A 16,877-nucleotide genomic window follows, 5' to 3' on the forward strand; every position below is an offset into this window, starting at 1 on the left:
GTTTTAAAGGCTGCTTGTGTGAGTTATCCCAATCCAAAGGCACGGCCGGAGCAGGACACGCAGTATATTCCACTGACACAGCAGAACCACTCCAATGTTTGTACTGGCACCCTTCTCTGTACAAACACTGCTGTCACAGGCAGAGCAGGCTGGCAGCCATTCGAGCAACTCTTGACCCAGAGAAATATCCAAAAGCTCAGGAGAAATCCAGTTTCAGTCACACTGTAATGTCCAGTATTAAATCTCTACCCTCCCAAGTCACCCAGCAGTTAGACTGAGCCTGGCATGACTTCGTACCCAATTCACCCCAGCAAAGAACATCCTGCATTGGATGAGATGTCACCCATCTGTTCACAGCCATGGAACCTCGTGGCTGAGGGACTTTGGAGCACTGCTGCTGGTACTAGCTCTGAAAGTTTGTGAGGGGTCATTTGTTCCTCTAATCAATCCCAAAAACTCTGACCCAGTTTACATTTAGAGCTGCAAACCTCAATGGATGTATTGCAGCAAGAGAGGCAGACTGCAGCTCAGAAATTTGGAAAATCAGGTTGGAATTCTGGAAAATGCCAGAAATACTACAAATTGTTTGACTCTCTGGCAATAGATGCCTATGTTACGAGGAAAGAAACCCAGCCAGACGTTGCATCAGAGCAGCAGTGGGACTTTCCAGACATTTGGTGGAATTCTGATCACCTACAGCCAATTCAGCTCTCTCATTTTTGGTCCAAACAGACTAGGAAGAACAGGATAACTGAGCTGGAAGGTATTTCTCTCTGCCCATTGCACATAAAGAACAGTGTGGACACAACAGTAAAATTAGCCTGGCAGAGCCAGGGGCAGATCCCACACAGTGTGGAGAGATGAAGGAACTGGGCCAGAATCACCCACCACTCCGTGCTCCCAGCACTTACTTTATCCCCAGGCCGTCCGAGCTCCTGAAGATGAGCGGGTCCCTCAGGCCACCCCGCTGGATGTATTCAACTGTGAAGTCTGGTGTGGGGAGACAAGAAAAGGGAAGGTTTAGGAGAAACTCCTTCAGAGTATTATAGACATGCTCAGGTTGAAAAGGCTCTCTGTAGATCCCTAGTCCAACCCTGCTCCTCACTTTTCTACGCTTTTTCAGAAATCCTGAACTCCTTTGCAGCAGTTCTGAGTGGCAGCAGGGTGTGTGCTGCTGACAAGCCTCAGACAGGGCCCCTAAGGAGGGTTGGCTCCAACAGGCTGCTCCTGACAGGTGAACACCCTGGATTTTGGTGCTCACTTCCTTAGGAAGCTCAGAGCCAAGCAAGAGATGCCTTGCAGAAGCGCTCCTCCCTCCCTGTAAATCCTCATGAGGGGCTGTGTGATGAAAAGCCATCCCACGGTGCCGTGTGCGTGCTGAAAGGAAGGGGAGACATCCCACACAGTCCTTCAATTAAGGATCTGGTAGACACGTGGCTGCAATTACAGGTGCTGACCCAGGCAAACCCTCCCATTCCTGGCTGCCACGTGTCCCAGCAAGCTGCAGACCGGCTCCGTGCTCTCTGGAGCGAGCAGCTTCCATGCCATTCCCACACACACTCCCTGGGACCAGCAGCCCCAAGACAAACCTTTGCCTTCCATGAAGACCACGAAAGTGGAGTTGAACTTGTTGGTGGACAGCTTTTCCTCGAGGTCAAACGTCCTCTTCCCTTCAATCTCATCATCGGAGATGCCGTCATCCTCGTAACGCCGCCTCATCGTGCCACGCTGAGGGGAGAACACCGGGAAGGGAGAAGTTATGGACCAGGAAGGGAAGTTACAGAGCAGGAGGATCAACCTCACCCAACCTAACACAGCTCAGCCACGGCCTCTAGGGGAGCTCAGGTCTGTCCTGAACCCAAAACGTACCACTGAAACATCAGCTTTACCCCTCCTCCATCCAGATTTGTGCTAATTGGGCTGTATGTGAGACAGATAATCACTCCTAATGAATTCTAACATGGAAATACAGGAGGAGGGGAGAGAGTTTAGTGTAACAGAGGCAAAGAACAAAGAATCAGTTCCCCACTTTTACAGGTGCATCAGTATTTTGCTGCACTGGAGGTAAAGGCACTTGTGAATCTCTGCCAGAACACCAATGATTAAAAAAAAAAAAAAAAGACTCTTAAGTTTTCATCTTTGGCTGTGCCTGTACACAGAAAGCTGATTTATTCTCTTGTTTGTATGGAGAAGAATAGCAGAGTGCAACAAACACTTTTCTTAGAGGGTCTTGTAAGCACATCTGTATAGGGATTCCTGACAGACATCCTTTTCTGGCATTGCTGGATCTGGAAGAAATTACTGTCCCCAGCTGCTGGCCACCTGGCCAGAGAGCAGAGCCCTGCGTGGGAATGCTCCCTAAATCCCCTCAGATAAAAGGCAAACCTGCTCTAAATTAGCCAAGCTGCCTTCCCCTAATTAGGGATGTTCCCATTATCAAGCGTGCACACCAACTGCTGGGCCAGCAGACAGCCAGGAAGGGGCAGGAGGTGACACAGCTGGTGGCACCTGCCTGCAGTAGGGAGGGGCAGTGTCACATCCCCAGCAACACCACCAGAACCAGCCTGCAATAACCTCACTGGAGAAAGAGGAATGAACTCCTTCATACAGAAGTACTGCTTTAAATAAATTTTTTTAGATTAATTAGATGAACCAGTGCAGGAGCACGTAGGGACACACAAAAAAAGGCTTTTCCCCCACCCCCTCCAACATTTAATTTTAACTCCCAGTTTCAAGCAGGCTGATGGATGCACAAGGAGTTCCCCTGCCATCACGACAGAGTCACTCACCCATTGTTAACAGCCCATTGACGGTGCTCAGCTTTCCAACCTCCTTACCAAAAACCTGAGTGACTGGGACACAAAACACCTCATCAGCCAGGCACGAACAATTGGCTGCTCCTGAATGGGGCACTTCAGGCAGAGTCTTCAGGATCCTGCAACCAGGGTCTGTCCAATGGCCCCGAGGATTAAACAATCTGGAAAAGGGCCGCTGTTCTTTGTCTTAAGCCATCCACTAAAGAGGAGTGGGATCTCCCCGTTTTTAACAACACAAAACCTCACTCTACTTATGGGTTTTTACAGAGATACTTGTATAAAGGCAGGAAAGTGCATTTAAAAAGTACGGACATATGGGAGTGGCACCAGCATAAGTGACCTATTCCTTGGGAACTCTTGGATTTTCACACTGCTAAAGCTGGGCTGTACTCACCAAAAACTGGAACTCCCAAATGTTCACTCTGCCTTTAAACTGGCCCTTCCAAGGGGATGCATCAGAACTTGAAGTTTGAGATATGGAGGTGTTATGACTGTTTTATAATGGATGATTAGCCCACCTCATAAAACACTTATCCTTAAAAATCATGGAATCCATGAAGCCTGCATGGTACTCAGCTTTAAATGAGAGTACAGAGCAGAGAGGGGTCTGCCCTGAGCAGGATTTAGGGACAATAAGCAAACCTCAAACTCAGCTTTTCCTGCAGAACCCAGCATTTTGGGGAAAGGCCCACTTCATCCTATTGCTTACTAAACCACACCAGGGAAGTTCAAGGCACACCTATGCCAGGTAAGGATGTGAATCACCCTCCAGCATGACCAACGTTTCACTCTTCCCAATCCGAAGCAATTCTAGGACTACAGATCCCAGCAGGCAGCTCTCTGTCAGAGAGAGGATGTGCACAAAGCAGAGGAGGATTCTGCAGTCCCTGGTCTCACCTGCCTTGGGATCAAGTGGGTCCTGCTCACTGCAGGATCAGGTTGCTTTTTGACCTGCTCCCTTACTCCAGACACTCACTTTTAGGGGGAAAAGCAGCTCCTTTGCCTCTGCTGGATTCAAAACCTCACCTTTTGGGAGGAAAAGGTTTGGCATAGAAAATCTGGCAAGAAGAGGCTATGTCCAAACCAGTCCCTTAATAGATTGTATTTGACTCCCTTGGCTACACTTAACCAGGAGCAGGGGTTACTGCACTGGGCTGGAACTCAGGTGAGTCCCATTTGAGGACAAACCTTGGGATATCCAGGCTAGAATGCAGCTCCAGCCACAGGCATGGTGACCAGGCATTGTCTGTCCTTCTGGAAGTGGCACCAAGCCAGGCTCTGGGGATTGTGTAGAGCAGCTCATTCAACAGAAATGTGACCACGTAGCTGGGCCTGATTCGGATCCTACTGGTGCCATGGGTAGATCCTGGAGAAGCACTGTGGGATCAGGGCCCTGATCAGACTTTTCCCAGATCTCCTTCACAACACAGCCTCCAAAGCAAACAGGCTGGAACCTTCAACCCAAACCACTCCATGATAAGGCAGCCACACCACAGAAGTGCAAACACCAGGAAACAGGCAGGAACACCTTAAACTTGAATCCCTTTGCAATGAGGAAACAGGGATGCAAAACACAAAAGTAAGGGGATTGTGTCCTCCAGCCAAGCAAATTCCAAAGTCTATTGCTCCTGTCATCAGCAAAGCATCAGCCACAAACCCCCTCCAGCTCCCAGGCAGATCAGCTTCGCCTGTTCCCTTGGGCAGGGAAGAGTCCGGCCTTCTAATTGGCCCAGCATGAGGAGAGCAGGATCCCAGCCGTGGCTGAGGACCCAAAAGCACAATGCAAACAGCTCCCATCCCATCGGACCCAGCCGGGGCCACACTGCTTTCAAGTCATTGTTGTCTTGGGAGGGTGGGGAAAAACAATATTTCAGGGCCCCAGAGCAGGCAGGAGGAAGGAAAGGCTTCTGTGCTTCCAGGCATGCGTTATGGGAGAGGCAGCATCTGCGGGAGTCTTCCCCTCCTGGAGTCTGCAGCTTCCTCATGGCACAGTGACACAAACCACAGACCCCTGTCTCCGAAGTGGGTCTCTGTACGAGGACAGATGTGCTCAGTGGATGCTCCAAAGTCCCTTTTCTTCTGATGTGCCACACAGGAAATTGCTGCCTGGATAAATAACTGGCTACATGTGACACCTGCAAAGCCATGACAAGCTAATGCCAACCTTACCTTGCCAATATTGAACACACAGAGCTGTGCCAATCCTTCTGACAGCACCAAGTTTGACTTCTTCCCAGGAAGAGCTGGCTACCCTTGTCCCACAGCCTGTGCTAGGGACAGGGCTTGGCTGAGTATCTCTTCCCAGCACATTCCTACAGCCTATCCAGAGAACATCAGCAACTCACAGTCCTGGACTCTTAGACTAGAACTGCTTCTTCCTGGGAGTGACTCCACTATTAGGAGACTTTCCAGTATCAACCAGCTCAGCCAGGGACATACAGCTTCCCAAAATGAGATCAGCAGATGTCCCCAGAACTGCCACCTGTGACAATGTTCTGGGTGAAGTTCAGCTCCAGTGGAGCAAGGGCACAGAGTCAGGCACATTACATTATCTGTAGGACAACCTCAGCATTCAGTATTAAGCAGCAATATTTAAATATCACTTTGTTTTGCCAGCAACCACAGACCCCATGCCCCCGAAGTGGGTCTCTGTACGAGGACAGATGTGCTCAGTGGATGCTCCAAAGTCCCTTTTCTTCTGATGTGCCACACAGGAAATTGCTGCCTGGATAAATAACTGGCTACATGTGACACCTGCAAAGCCATGACAAGCTAATGCCAACCTTACCTTGCCAATACTGAACACACAGAGCTGTGCCAATCCTTCTGACAGCACCAAGTTTGACTTCTTCCCAGGAAGAGCTGGCTACCCTTGTCCCACAGCCTGTGCTAGGGACAGGGCTTGGCTGAGTATCTCTTCCCAGCACATTCCTACAGCCTATCCAGAGAACATCAGCAACTCACAGTCCTGGACTCTTAGACTAGAACTGCTTCTTCCTGGGAGTGACTCCACTATTAGGAGACTTTCCAGTATCAACCAGCTCAGCCAGGGACATACAGCTTCCCAAAATGAGATCAGCAGATGTCCCCAGAACTGCCACCTGTGACAATGTTCTGGGTGAAGTTCAGCTCCAGTGGAGCAAGGGCACAGAGTCAGGCACATTACATTATCTGTAGGACAACCTCAGCATTCAGTATTAAGCAGCAATATTTAAATATCACTTTGTTTTGCCAGCTTTCTCTTAGGATTCAGGCATTTTTCATCCTGCTGAGAGTTTTACTAAGGAAGAACTGACAAGTGGTCCAAACCTTTTCTTTCTGTGTCAGGCAGGGTCAAGATAAACGCACTTCATTCATCCTCCAAGATCAGAGAGCCAGCAATTCCCACCTAAGACAGCTGTCCTTCACCATTTCTTTCTGACCCTCCTGGGTACCATTCAATTAATGGAGGAAATAGGAAGCATGAATATTAATCCTGCTGACAGCTATCCCTTCTATTCTGATTATTTCACCTGCATTCTCCTTCATCCAAGGATTCCAGGGAAAGCACCTAATGAATCTCCACAGTGGCACTCTCCAAAACCCTTCCTTGGAAACCTCTTTCCATCAGCAAGTGCTGCCTCCATGGAGCACAGCTCCTTCTAACAGCAAAGGAGCTGACAGTCAGCTGAAGAGAGCCAGAAAACTCCTCTCCTGTGAGGTTTTTTTGAGGGAAGAACGAGTACAAGGTCACATTTGAAAAAAAGAACAAGCCGTCCTTTTGCTGAAAGAGCCTCATGTATTTAAAGAGTGAAACCAACACACACCACAGTATTTTAGTCACTTCCTGTCCTGTCTGCTGCCATCCCCTCCCTCAGCTCCATCTCCCAGTCACCAGGAACCTCTTCCTGCTATGCCACAGCTCCTTCCCCCTCAGGAGACCAGAGCACCCCTCTCACTTTTCCTCTCCCTCTGCTTGCTGTCTTTCCAGAGCAGCTTGCCCGTGTGAAGCCTCCCACAACTCTCTTCTCCTTTGACATGAAGAATGCAGAAAGTTTCACCTCCATTTCCAATCCCAAAATCCCCTTGTTGCAGGTTTTAACTTTCCCCTGGCTCTCAGTGTATCCATAGAACAGTGTGATCTACCAGTGCGTTTCTTCATTACCCCATCCCTTTGCAGGTTTACTCTGCTGAAATGCACCCAAACTGATAGTAAATCAACCAGCTCAACTCTCCTCAGTTAAGGAATTTAACTTCTCACATATTTTTATAGCAAACAACTGTGGCTCTTGCCTAGATAAATCCAGACCTGCAACATTTGAATCTCTCAAAGGGTGTTCTGATCTCCAGTGAGTACCTGAGGCAAGTCCAGAATTCTGCCTCTGAGACCTTGTGCAGAGAATCCCCAGCAATTTTAGCAGTGGCAAAGTGGGAAGAACAACATCCATTTCTCCAGGAAGACACAAGGCAGCCTGACAGGAGGATGGACAAGCAGGGAAGCAGCCAGGCTGTGATCAGACAGAGCCAGGGCACAGCAGGTGCCAATGCCAGAACAGGCTATGCAGGGAAGATCCTCCCTTGCCAGTGTTTCCAGATAGAGTGTGAAGAACCAAGGCACCAAGATTATGACACCCAATCAGCAGTCTGCCAGGTCACTGCTTATCTTAAGCACAAGAGCTTTTCCTTTCTATATCCCTCTCCCCTCCAAGCCTGCACCTCCCACTTCAGCTCCTGGGCTGGGCTCTAAGCTCTGGAGCACCAGCACAGCGCAGCGGCAGCAGGTTCCTGCCCTCTGTGCCTCTCCCACCTTCAGTCCTGGACTCCCCGCTTCCCCAGATATGGGAGGCACCTCTTAGGATCTAAAGAACAGGCACAATCCCCTCGAGAGACCCAGGACAAGAGGAACCACTGAGCTTAACTCCGGTTTAATGCCCCTCACTGCCTCCCATTCCTCTCAAGAGCTGGAGTGCTGAATGGGTGTATCCCAGGTGGCACATCCCTGGACAAAGAGACTCAAAGCACCAGGCTGAGGAGCAAACAGGATCTACACAAAACTGGAGCCCTTCCAGGCTTCCCAGCTCCAGGAGGGATTCCTATCACGAGCAAGGCTGGCAGCAATTCAGAATGACCGGGGAGAACGCTTTGGTTTGCACTTTTGGGTTACAAAATTGAACGTACACGAGGAGTAATTGAGGAATTGGAGCAAGGCAGGTGGGGAGGGAGCATGGAGGGGCCAAGCAGAGCTCCACAGCTGCTCCCGAACCTCACACTGACCAGCCACAGCAGCAAAACCACCAGGCAGAGGAACATGCAAGACCAGATCACAGATGGGCAGCTCTGGCAGCAGTCCCAAAAAGGAAGCGCTGCTCCTACGAAAGGATACAGCTCCTCACTCCAGTCACCTGCAGCCTCTGTCACACACAGCCACTGTCCCAAACAGCTTTGATGGCACTGCTAACCCCCAGACTGCCCATTTCCACCACCAGCCACAGCACTGGGAGAAATCCTGCCTGGATTTCATGCAAGCCAGGAGAAGCTCTTGAAGGACCATCAAACACTCCACACCATTTCAAGGCTGAACACTGACCCTCAGTGCTAAAAGCTATCCTTTGGCATTCAGCCCTCTCATTTCTGAAGAAGACTGAGGAAACCCCTTGAATTACATCCCACCCCTTCCCACTCAGAAGAAATCCAAGGAAACAACCCTGTGTGCAGCCCTTTCCCTGTCAAGTATCCCCAGCACGTTCCCTATGCAGTGAGGTAGATGAGCAGTACCAGCACTGCTCCTCCTCTTGCTTTTTGCAGGAAGGCAACAGAATCCCCCCATCACCCCCAAATGGAACAAAATAGACCAAACTGCTCCAAAAAGGGCTGGCTTGAAAATGATACACATTTAACCCATATTCCCACCACTAAGCCCCACACGGAACAGGAGGCAGAGACCCAGGACAAGGGACAGACAGAGCCATATGCACTCAGAGGTGCAGCTGATCCAGCAGTAGCAGGCCAGCCCTGAGTGACTTCACTCCTTGCTGGGGACCTGTGTCTTCAGCACACAGAGATCACAGGGCTAGCTTGGATTTTTTTATAATTTTTTTTTTTTTGTTACTGAGAGAAGTGCTCACCCTCTGAATTTCTCAGTGTTCCAATCCAGCTCTTCCAAAACCTGTTGCCAGTTCTGTCCCATCACCCAGCCTGAGAGAAGCTGGACCACAGGAGTACTGGAATAACAAAAACGCAGGAAGCTTTGAGGTTTGCACTGCAATTCCTGCTCAGCTGACACTGTTTTTTAAAGGGAACAGCAGCAGGCTGGCTGCATTGCAGGCTATGGGGCTGAGGATGCTCAGAGAGAGAGAAAACAGCCCAGGGCCATTGGGAAGAACATGGACAATGTGGGAATCCAGCTACTAGGAAGGATATTTCCTCTGGACTCTGTGCTGTTACACCATCCCTGCACACACTCCCTTCCCCCTCTCCTCCATAAGGAGCCCGGCACTCGTCCCTTCCTTACTCCAAATGGGGCAAAGGGGCTCAGTGACACATGGAAATATTTATGCACAGCAAATTAAAGACACTGAGGCAGCCTGACCTTAAGGGAGCGTGCACTGCCAGCCCTCTCCTTTCCACTTCCAGCTGCCTCAGCTCTATCCCAAGATTACAGCTTCCAGGAGCCAGGGGTACGTGGAAGAACAAGGAGGACTTTTCTCAAGCGGTATTTTCTCCCAGACTCTGTCAGGACTGGCTAAAACACAACAGGGTTGTGCACTCACCTCCCAGCCCTGAGGACCGGCATGAACAAAGCTCACAGAGCCTCCTCCTTGACCTAAAAGGGTGTGTGGAGGCAGCATGTACAGAGCAATGGCTAAAACATGGAAAATCCACCACCCTGCAACCCTGAGCAGATCTCAGCTGAAGAACTTCTCTGGTTCAAGTTCCTGGAACTTCCAGAGAGATTCAGAATCCCTGGAAAGCCAGCACATTGCTGTTTACTCCCAGTGCTGTTGCTACAGCAACAGAGATGCACAAGCATGGACACAGAACTCCCATCCAACAGCTCCACCTCCTCTCCCCCCAGCATGGATTCCCAGGATACACTCTGTCAACCAGGTTCACCTGAACCACCTCAAGTGGCAGAAAGCAACACCCACAGCCAGCTATGGATGTTCCCCACCTGGTTGCCAAGAACTGGGAGAAGAGGTAAACAAGGAGCATCAGCAGCACAGGAAGGGCAGGCCACTGTGGAACAGGAGGAACAGCACCAAAGTTCCTCACAGCCCCCTAAAGGCTCAGCCATCATTTCCTCCTCTGGAAACAGCAACACTCTTCCCTCAGCAGCAGCACCAGAGATATCATCCTGAAGGGAATTGCTTCCTTTATATATTTTCAGAGGACAAGATTATTGCAGCACCTTGTTTCTCCACCTTCTGAGCATATCACCATTTTCCCACATGTGCCCTTCCTCCGCCAAACCCAGCCAGTGCCCTGTAAATCTGGGTGGCTCCTGACATAACTAAAAAGGCACTGGGGGCACAGGGACTGCCCTCCTGACTTGTCAGTGTCACCTCCAGCTGGGATAACCCTGGGAAAACTTATTCCTGCTTATTATAGGAACATAAACGAAGCCTGCAGATATTGTTTGGTAACTCACAGGTAACTCGAAGTGCTTCTGAGGTGTTTGGTCCTTGCTTAGTCAGCACTGCAGCTTCCAGGACACACTCAGGCTTGGGACAGTAAGAATGCAGCTGATATTTACCTCCTGCATCCCTCTCTGCTGACGGGGAACAGCATCCACTTGGTTTCAGGGACATATTCTCCCAGGGACCAGCACAGTCATGCATCTGGCAGGATCTAAATGCTCACAGGGATTTCTAAAGCTTTCCAAGAATAGCCTTCAGTTGCTGCTAGCTTCCACCAAAGCCCTGCCCAGACCCAATCTGCACAGCCCCTGAATTATTTAGAACTCATTTATTACACCTGGGTCATTTGGAATGACTCATTTGTAGTGCCTCCAGTTTGAGGCCTGTGGGAGAGATTAATTACCCCCCCTTGCCCAGGTCCTGTCTAGACTGGGCAGATGAGGTGTGTCCAGCAGACCAGGGACATTTGGCCAGGCTGGGTTTCACACAGGGCACAGAGGAACTCCAAGAAGGAGCTTTGCTTAACAGGAATTGCCAGTGTCACATTTCAAACATGGGGAAGAGGGAGCAGGTGATGTAAAAACACCCAAATTCTCACCCAGCACCTGGGGCTCATCCCATGCTCAGTGTCTGCAGGGAGCAACAGAGGCAGGGTCACCCCATGTGAGTCCCAAATCAGAGGGAGCAGCCCAGGGAAAGCCAGTACGCAGCAGGACTGGCCTTTGTCACCCCCCCATAGCTGGGGGTGACAAACACCAGCAATCTCCAGGGATCATTACCTGGCAGTCAGCAGCTTTACAGGAGAAACCAGAACTTGGGCTGAACCTGATGGGATTGCTCCTTGCATCCCACCATTGGGATACTGTGAAACACTCAAGATGGAGCAACACAGGGAAAGTAGGAAGCTGCATCCTCCTCTTTCCTATCTTACCTGACACAGGAGCCCACAGCCTGCTCCCCGTCATCTCTCTCTCTCAGCTTTGAGGCCATTTATCCCTCAATTTATTCCTATCCTGTGAGAAAAACTGTCACAAGTGTCCTGTCAACATGTGTGGGCCTTCCTGGCCCCATGACTTGTGTCCTGAACTATCACCCCATCCATCCTGCAGAAAGGATACAAACAAGTTGGAAACCACAAGATTCCATCTGCTGGGACTCTAGGCACTGGTCAGAGCCAGCAGTGCCATCCCTCAGGCATGGGCTGAGCTGGGATCACTCCACAGCACGCAGGACTGCAAGAAAAACCTTGTCCTGCACACTCCCCAGGCTTCATCCCCCAGCTGATGGCTCCACATGCTGCAAAGCCCATCTGAACTCTCTCAGGGGATAGTGTGGACACCGACATGTCAGGGCAGGTTTGGTAACTGCTGTTTACAGGAGAGGCCTCGGCTTCTGGCTGGTAGGGACAGGCAGAGCCTCCTCTCAAATTTCACACAAGGATCTGACCAGAGGGCAGGGCAGTGCTAAGGCAGGACACAGACTGCCTCAGACCATGGGATAGAGCACTTCAGGGCCCAGCTCCCCTCTCACCTCCCTTATTCTCCAGCACACACAGCACTTTGGTCTCCTGCTCCACGGGCCCATTTCCCTTCATGGGTGACCTCTTCCCACGGTCAAAATAAGGGTGACACTGCACCCAGCCAGGATGGTCACTCGGGCCCAACACCCCAGCAGGAGCTGTGGCTCAGCCCACAGAGCCCCCAGGGAGAGCAAGGTTCCTCCTCGGGCTCTCTCCAGCAGCAGAGCCAGTTTAAGAGGTTCCTACCCCACCCTGTCTCCCCATCTCAGACTTCCAGCCCCGTCAGGTTTGGTCACTATCCCAGCACAGACAACAGCTGGGACTAGATGCCTCCCCCCAGCCAACTTCCATCCAGGGCATGATCCACAATTCCCTGAGGCAGCGTTCACCTCAGGGCCATTAGCTCCTGGAGCACTCACTGAGGGAGGGAGAAAACCTCTTCAACCAGCTCTGCCACCCTGGCAATCCTAACTGGGAACCACACCCTGAGATACAGACTGCTGGGAAGGCTGTGATGAGCAGGATTTGTCCTTTGGATAATGGCACTCCCCTGCTGTGCTCCCAAGTCATTCTGAAGTGATCCAGCGCTGCTGCCCTTCATTTCTCACCCTGAACATTGTCACTGCAAGCGCATGGCAGCACTGTGGTAATGTGCTAATCCCAGCTTGCAATTCACAGGGCCTTGCTAGTCTCAGTTCACAGCACAGGCCTGCCAAAGTGAGCCCTGGAGCAGGCAGAAGGTGAGATTTCCTCACACTTCCAGCACCCAGGAATATGGCAGGACTGCTCTGCAGAAGGGCAGGCAGCCTCTGTGAGCAGCAGACCAATGGCTCTTTTTCTCCAGAGCCTTTAAGGAGTCCAGGCTCCTCGTGGGGAGCCCAACAGCCTGGTGTGACATGGGCTGGGTGCAACCACCCAGTGACAGCCAGCAAAGATTTCCAAGTCTCAGAGAGGGACCGTGGCATTGTTAGTGCCAGGGCTGGACTGTCACTCAGGCTCAGGACACAATAGAGCATTTCAGCTCCTTGGTTAAGGGCCTGCAAAACACACAACTCCAGCTTGAAATGCTGCAAGAAAATACCCAGCCCAAGCCCCAGGAACTGTTATGGAGCTGGGCAGAACAACACTCACACAGAATTAGCAGCAAACTACTCCACAGCGCCTGCAAGTCCCACCTCCACTGCTCCCAGTCTCTGGGCAAAGAGCATGAATATCCCATAACTTGCTCCTCTGTGTCCTCTCCACACTCAGCATCACCCACTGCCTGTGTGAGCCTCCCAGAGCTCACCAGGACACAGCTTCTCCCACAGATAGTCTTGGATGGGTGCAAGACATCCTCCCAAGACATCCCTGAAACGAGAGCAACTCACCCAGGCCTGTGTTATCCTGGGAGTCATGGATGCAGAGCCTGAACTAGGAAGAAAGTACATTCAGGGCAGTGCAACACACCTAATCAGTGTCATTGTGCCACACAGGCATGTGTGACCCAGAAGAGAATTCCTGCAGGAACATGACCACAGCTGAAGCAGAGGTGAAATTCTCCTCCAAACCCAGATCTTTCAGCAACACTGATAAATTCATTCACAAAACAGACACACATCAGATTTCTGTTGAAGCAGGGGAAGGCAACATCGGTGCAAACTAAATAAAATAACACAGAACACTCAAGATTTCCTCTATGTCCCAGTAGAAACTAGTCAGGAAAAAGATGCTGTCAGTGTGATTACCTGACACACCAGAGAACAAACTGCCTCTGCCATCTCAGCTGGTACCACCAAACCACACAATTAATTCAGCTCCTTCACCACCATAAACTATTCTGGTTCAGGTTGTTTGGCCGGTAGAACGACTATCACACCTGGATTGGTTTTTTAAAATACATTTATTTTTTGCTAATTGAGCCCCAGTCACACACCAGACACACAGCTGACAGCAGCAGAAACACACTGTACCACCAGCTCACTGCTTCCCTACTTGGAACTTCTCATTTAGGCCTACTGACCCAGCTCCCAAGTCCCAGCCATATGTGGGATATTTGAGTAAGTCAAATCATGCTCTACAGAAGAAAAATAATCATCTTTTAAGGGTCCTTCAGCAAGAGAGCGTCACTGACACAGCAGGAGCACATAATGAGCTGGAAGTTTCCAGGAAAAGCATGGCAGGAGATAGGATTTAAGCCTCACCCACCACACAGGGGTCATGCCTCCTCCCTGGGCCTCAGGCCAGCACAGACAACACATGCACTTGAGGCCACACAAGTCCAGGTGAGCCTCACCCTGCTGCCCATGTGCCTTCCCAAACCCCTTAAGCACAGAGCTCATGAGCCTGCAGGCATTTATCCAGCTTAGCACATTCTGCTGGAGCCCAGCCCACCTGCACCAGGACACCAACTCCTCCTGATTTTTATTTGAGATGATGAGCATTTTTAAACTGACAAGTTCCTGGCTGATAGCCCCCTTCACCTGCCATATCTTTATCCAGATGTTTTGGGTTAGTCTTGGATCACTGCCCACTCAAACCAGCACCTTGAGCTGCATCCTGCACAGCTGTGGGAATAAATGTGTCAGGATGAGGGAGGAGGTGGGACTGCTGCTGATGCCAAATTAAAACATCCACCAAAGCACTTGGGAACTCCCCAGCACTCAGAACTGCTCATTCTGAGGCCAAAGCTTAATGGCAAGAACCACACAGCCTCACATCAAACGATTCCAGAGGAATAAAGGACAAGGATTCACCTTTACGGGCAGCACCTTGAAGGTGAGGTTACAGGTACTGCTGTGACACAGAGAGGGAATCCAACACAGAGCTGCCACTTGCAGGGCTTGCAACTGCCTCAAAACAGCATGGGAGACACAGCAGCTTCCCTCCATCCCTGGGATCTCTGGGAATATCACCTCAGAGTCTAAGAGCAGTTGCTCCTAAGCTGTTCCCAGTTACAGCCCAATTCCCAGACCAGTGGATTCATGCAGTCTCAGCACAAACACCAGAGCTCCTGACAGGGTCTGACTGGGACCTGAATGCTGGAACAGCTCCCTTCAGAAGAAAACACTGGGAAGAGACACAGGCACAGGAAGCCTGAAGCTGGAGCTGGTTCCCTCAGCTTTCACAGCCACTCAAATCAAGACTGGTAACACACAGTGTTTCAGGTGCTCTGCTTGTCACAGACACGCAGAAAAAAACCTTTTGTGACAGAAACTACACTGACACCAGTTTCATGTTGCTATCCCAAAGCTCCTTCCCCAGCTTCAGCCTCCAACCTCTCTTTCCAGAGCTCAGCAGCCAAATTCCCTTCATTAGGGCAAACTCGGTGACACAACAGGAGCCACAAAGCCACCTAAACCAAGCCCACACCTCTGTGCAGGCTGCATCCTTCCACCACCAGCCTGCTTGGGTTGTTCAACCCTGCTGCCAGGAAAAGCCCTTCCCTTCTCCAGCTGCAACAGAACCAAGACTGGAACAGGATTGTTTCAAGGCCGCTACTGACCAGTCTCTGGCTGTAACGGATCCGTTCTTCCTCGGGCTCCATCTCCGACTCCTCGGAAGAGAGCGAGAAGGACACGCCAGGACTGCTGTCGTCGTCCTCTTCCTCCTTGGAAGCCAGAGGCAAACAGTGAGAAAGGGCACAGGGACACCCACACCCCTCACTTCCCTTCTCCTCTTGGGGCCAGCCCCACCCCGCTCTGGGAGGAGAGAACCCACTGGTGAGCCCACCCCAACTTTTAAGGCTCCTATTTAGAATAAATGTCAGGGTAAACGACTTCAGCAGCTCTACTGTAACACAACAGGAGCTGCAGGTCTCCCACCCTGGCTCCACACTACCACCAGCAGCTCCTCTGGCCCACAGTGGGACAAAAACCAGGGAAAGTGCTGTCAAACCCTGGCTTCTCCAAAATTAAACACTGGAGAGCAAACTTCTCCAAACAACACAATCACTGTCCTTGGGATATCCTGTACCGTGGCACCTGGGAGAAACTACAGTGGTACAGGGTATGTCCCATGATCAGGGAAGGCATGTGGGATCTCTCCTACATACAGCACCAAGCAGGGAAGCAGTTAGGGATCTAACTCCTGGCTGGAGGAGACCTAAATGCTGAGCTCTCCAAATGTGCCACCTTGTGACACCACACACCAACCTGGGAAAACCTCCCAGGGCGTCAGATGGCACCTACAATTTTTTTTTTTTAAAGGGACAGAAACCAACCGAAGCCTGGGTATGGCACGGCTCTTAATCCCCAGGACTATGCCTAAATCAGACCTTCGGGGAGAAGAATCGGGGAACAGGATCGAGGAAGGGGATCCGCCATCCCCCTCGCAGTGTTACAGAACCGCTACGACCACGCAGGGAGAACTCGCTCCATCCTGCTCCTCCCCGACCCCCGGCTTCGACAGCCGAGCGCTCCCAGTCCCGCCAGCACCTTCCCCACCCCTGCCTCCCTTGGAACCACGGCACCAGGACTCCCGGCTCGGCCGAGGGAAGCAGTTTCCCCACACTTGCCGAACTCTGTTTATAAACAGCCGGACAACCGGAGCTCAGCGCGCCGGCCCCGCCGCGGGGGAGGGGGCACCCCCGGCCCGCCGGGCCACCCCAGCCCGCCCCCGCCGGGCCAGCACGGGAGGCGGGAGGGAGGGACGGTCCCCGGGGAGCTGTCAGCCGGCACCCGCCGCCCCCTCCTCAACTTCCCGACGCGGCCTCCCGGGGCCCGGCAAGGGGAGACCCGCCCGCGCCCGCTCCCGCCCGGCCGCGCTCCGCGGCCCCGCACAAACTCGGGGGTCGCCGGTGACCCCGCGGTGCTCACCAGGTCTCTCCTGCGCCTTTGTCCTCTTCTACCGCCGGCACGGGGGGGGGAACAGAACAGACGGTGGAGGAGGAATCCCCCGGTCAGCAGCGATCGCGCCCCGGCCCCGCCGCGCCCCCGGCCCCGCCGC

The 16,877-nt window shown here is 51.7% G+C and overlaps 1 protein-coding gene across 1 annotated transcript in view; it reads right to left on the bottom strand.

Moving 5' to 3' along the window:
- The window catches only part of KDM2A (lysine demethylase 2A), a 34,205-nt gene that overhangs the window by 17,128 nt on the left and 200 nt on the right, over positions 1 to 16,877 (bottom strand). The window contains exons 2-5 of the mRNA XM_041470377.1: positions 16,748 to 16,775; positions 15,436 to 15,540; positions 1,590 to 1,728; positions 912 to 990 (exon numbers count right to left, since the gene is read on the bottom strand). Coding sequence (XP_041326311.1) covers positions 912 to 990; positions 1,590 to 1,728; positions 15,436 to 15,540; positions 16,748 to 16,775 — 351 coding nt within the window. The remainder of the gene's footprint in view (positions 1 to 911; positions 991 to 1,589; positions 1,729 to 15,435; positions 15,541 to 16,747; positions 16,776 to 16,877) is intronic.

Source organism: Pyrgilauda ruficollis, unplaced genomic scaffold (assembly GCF_017590135.1).
Source record: "Pyrgilauda ruficollis isolate IOZ18807 unplaced genomic scaffold, ASM1759013v1 scaffold245, whole genome shotgun sequence".
In the NCBI taxonomy this organism is placed as follows: domain Eukaryota; kingdom Metazoa; phylum Chordata; class Aves; order Passeriformes; family Passeridae; genus Pyrgilauda; species Pyrgilauda ruficollis.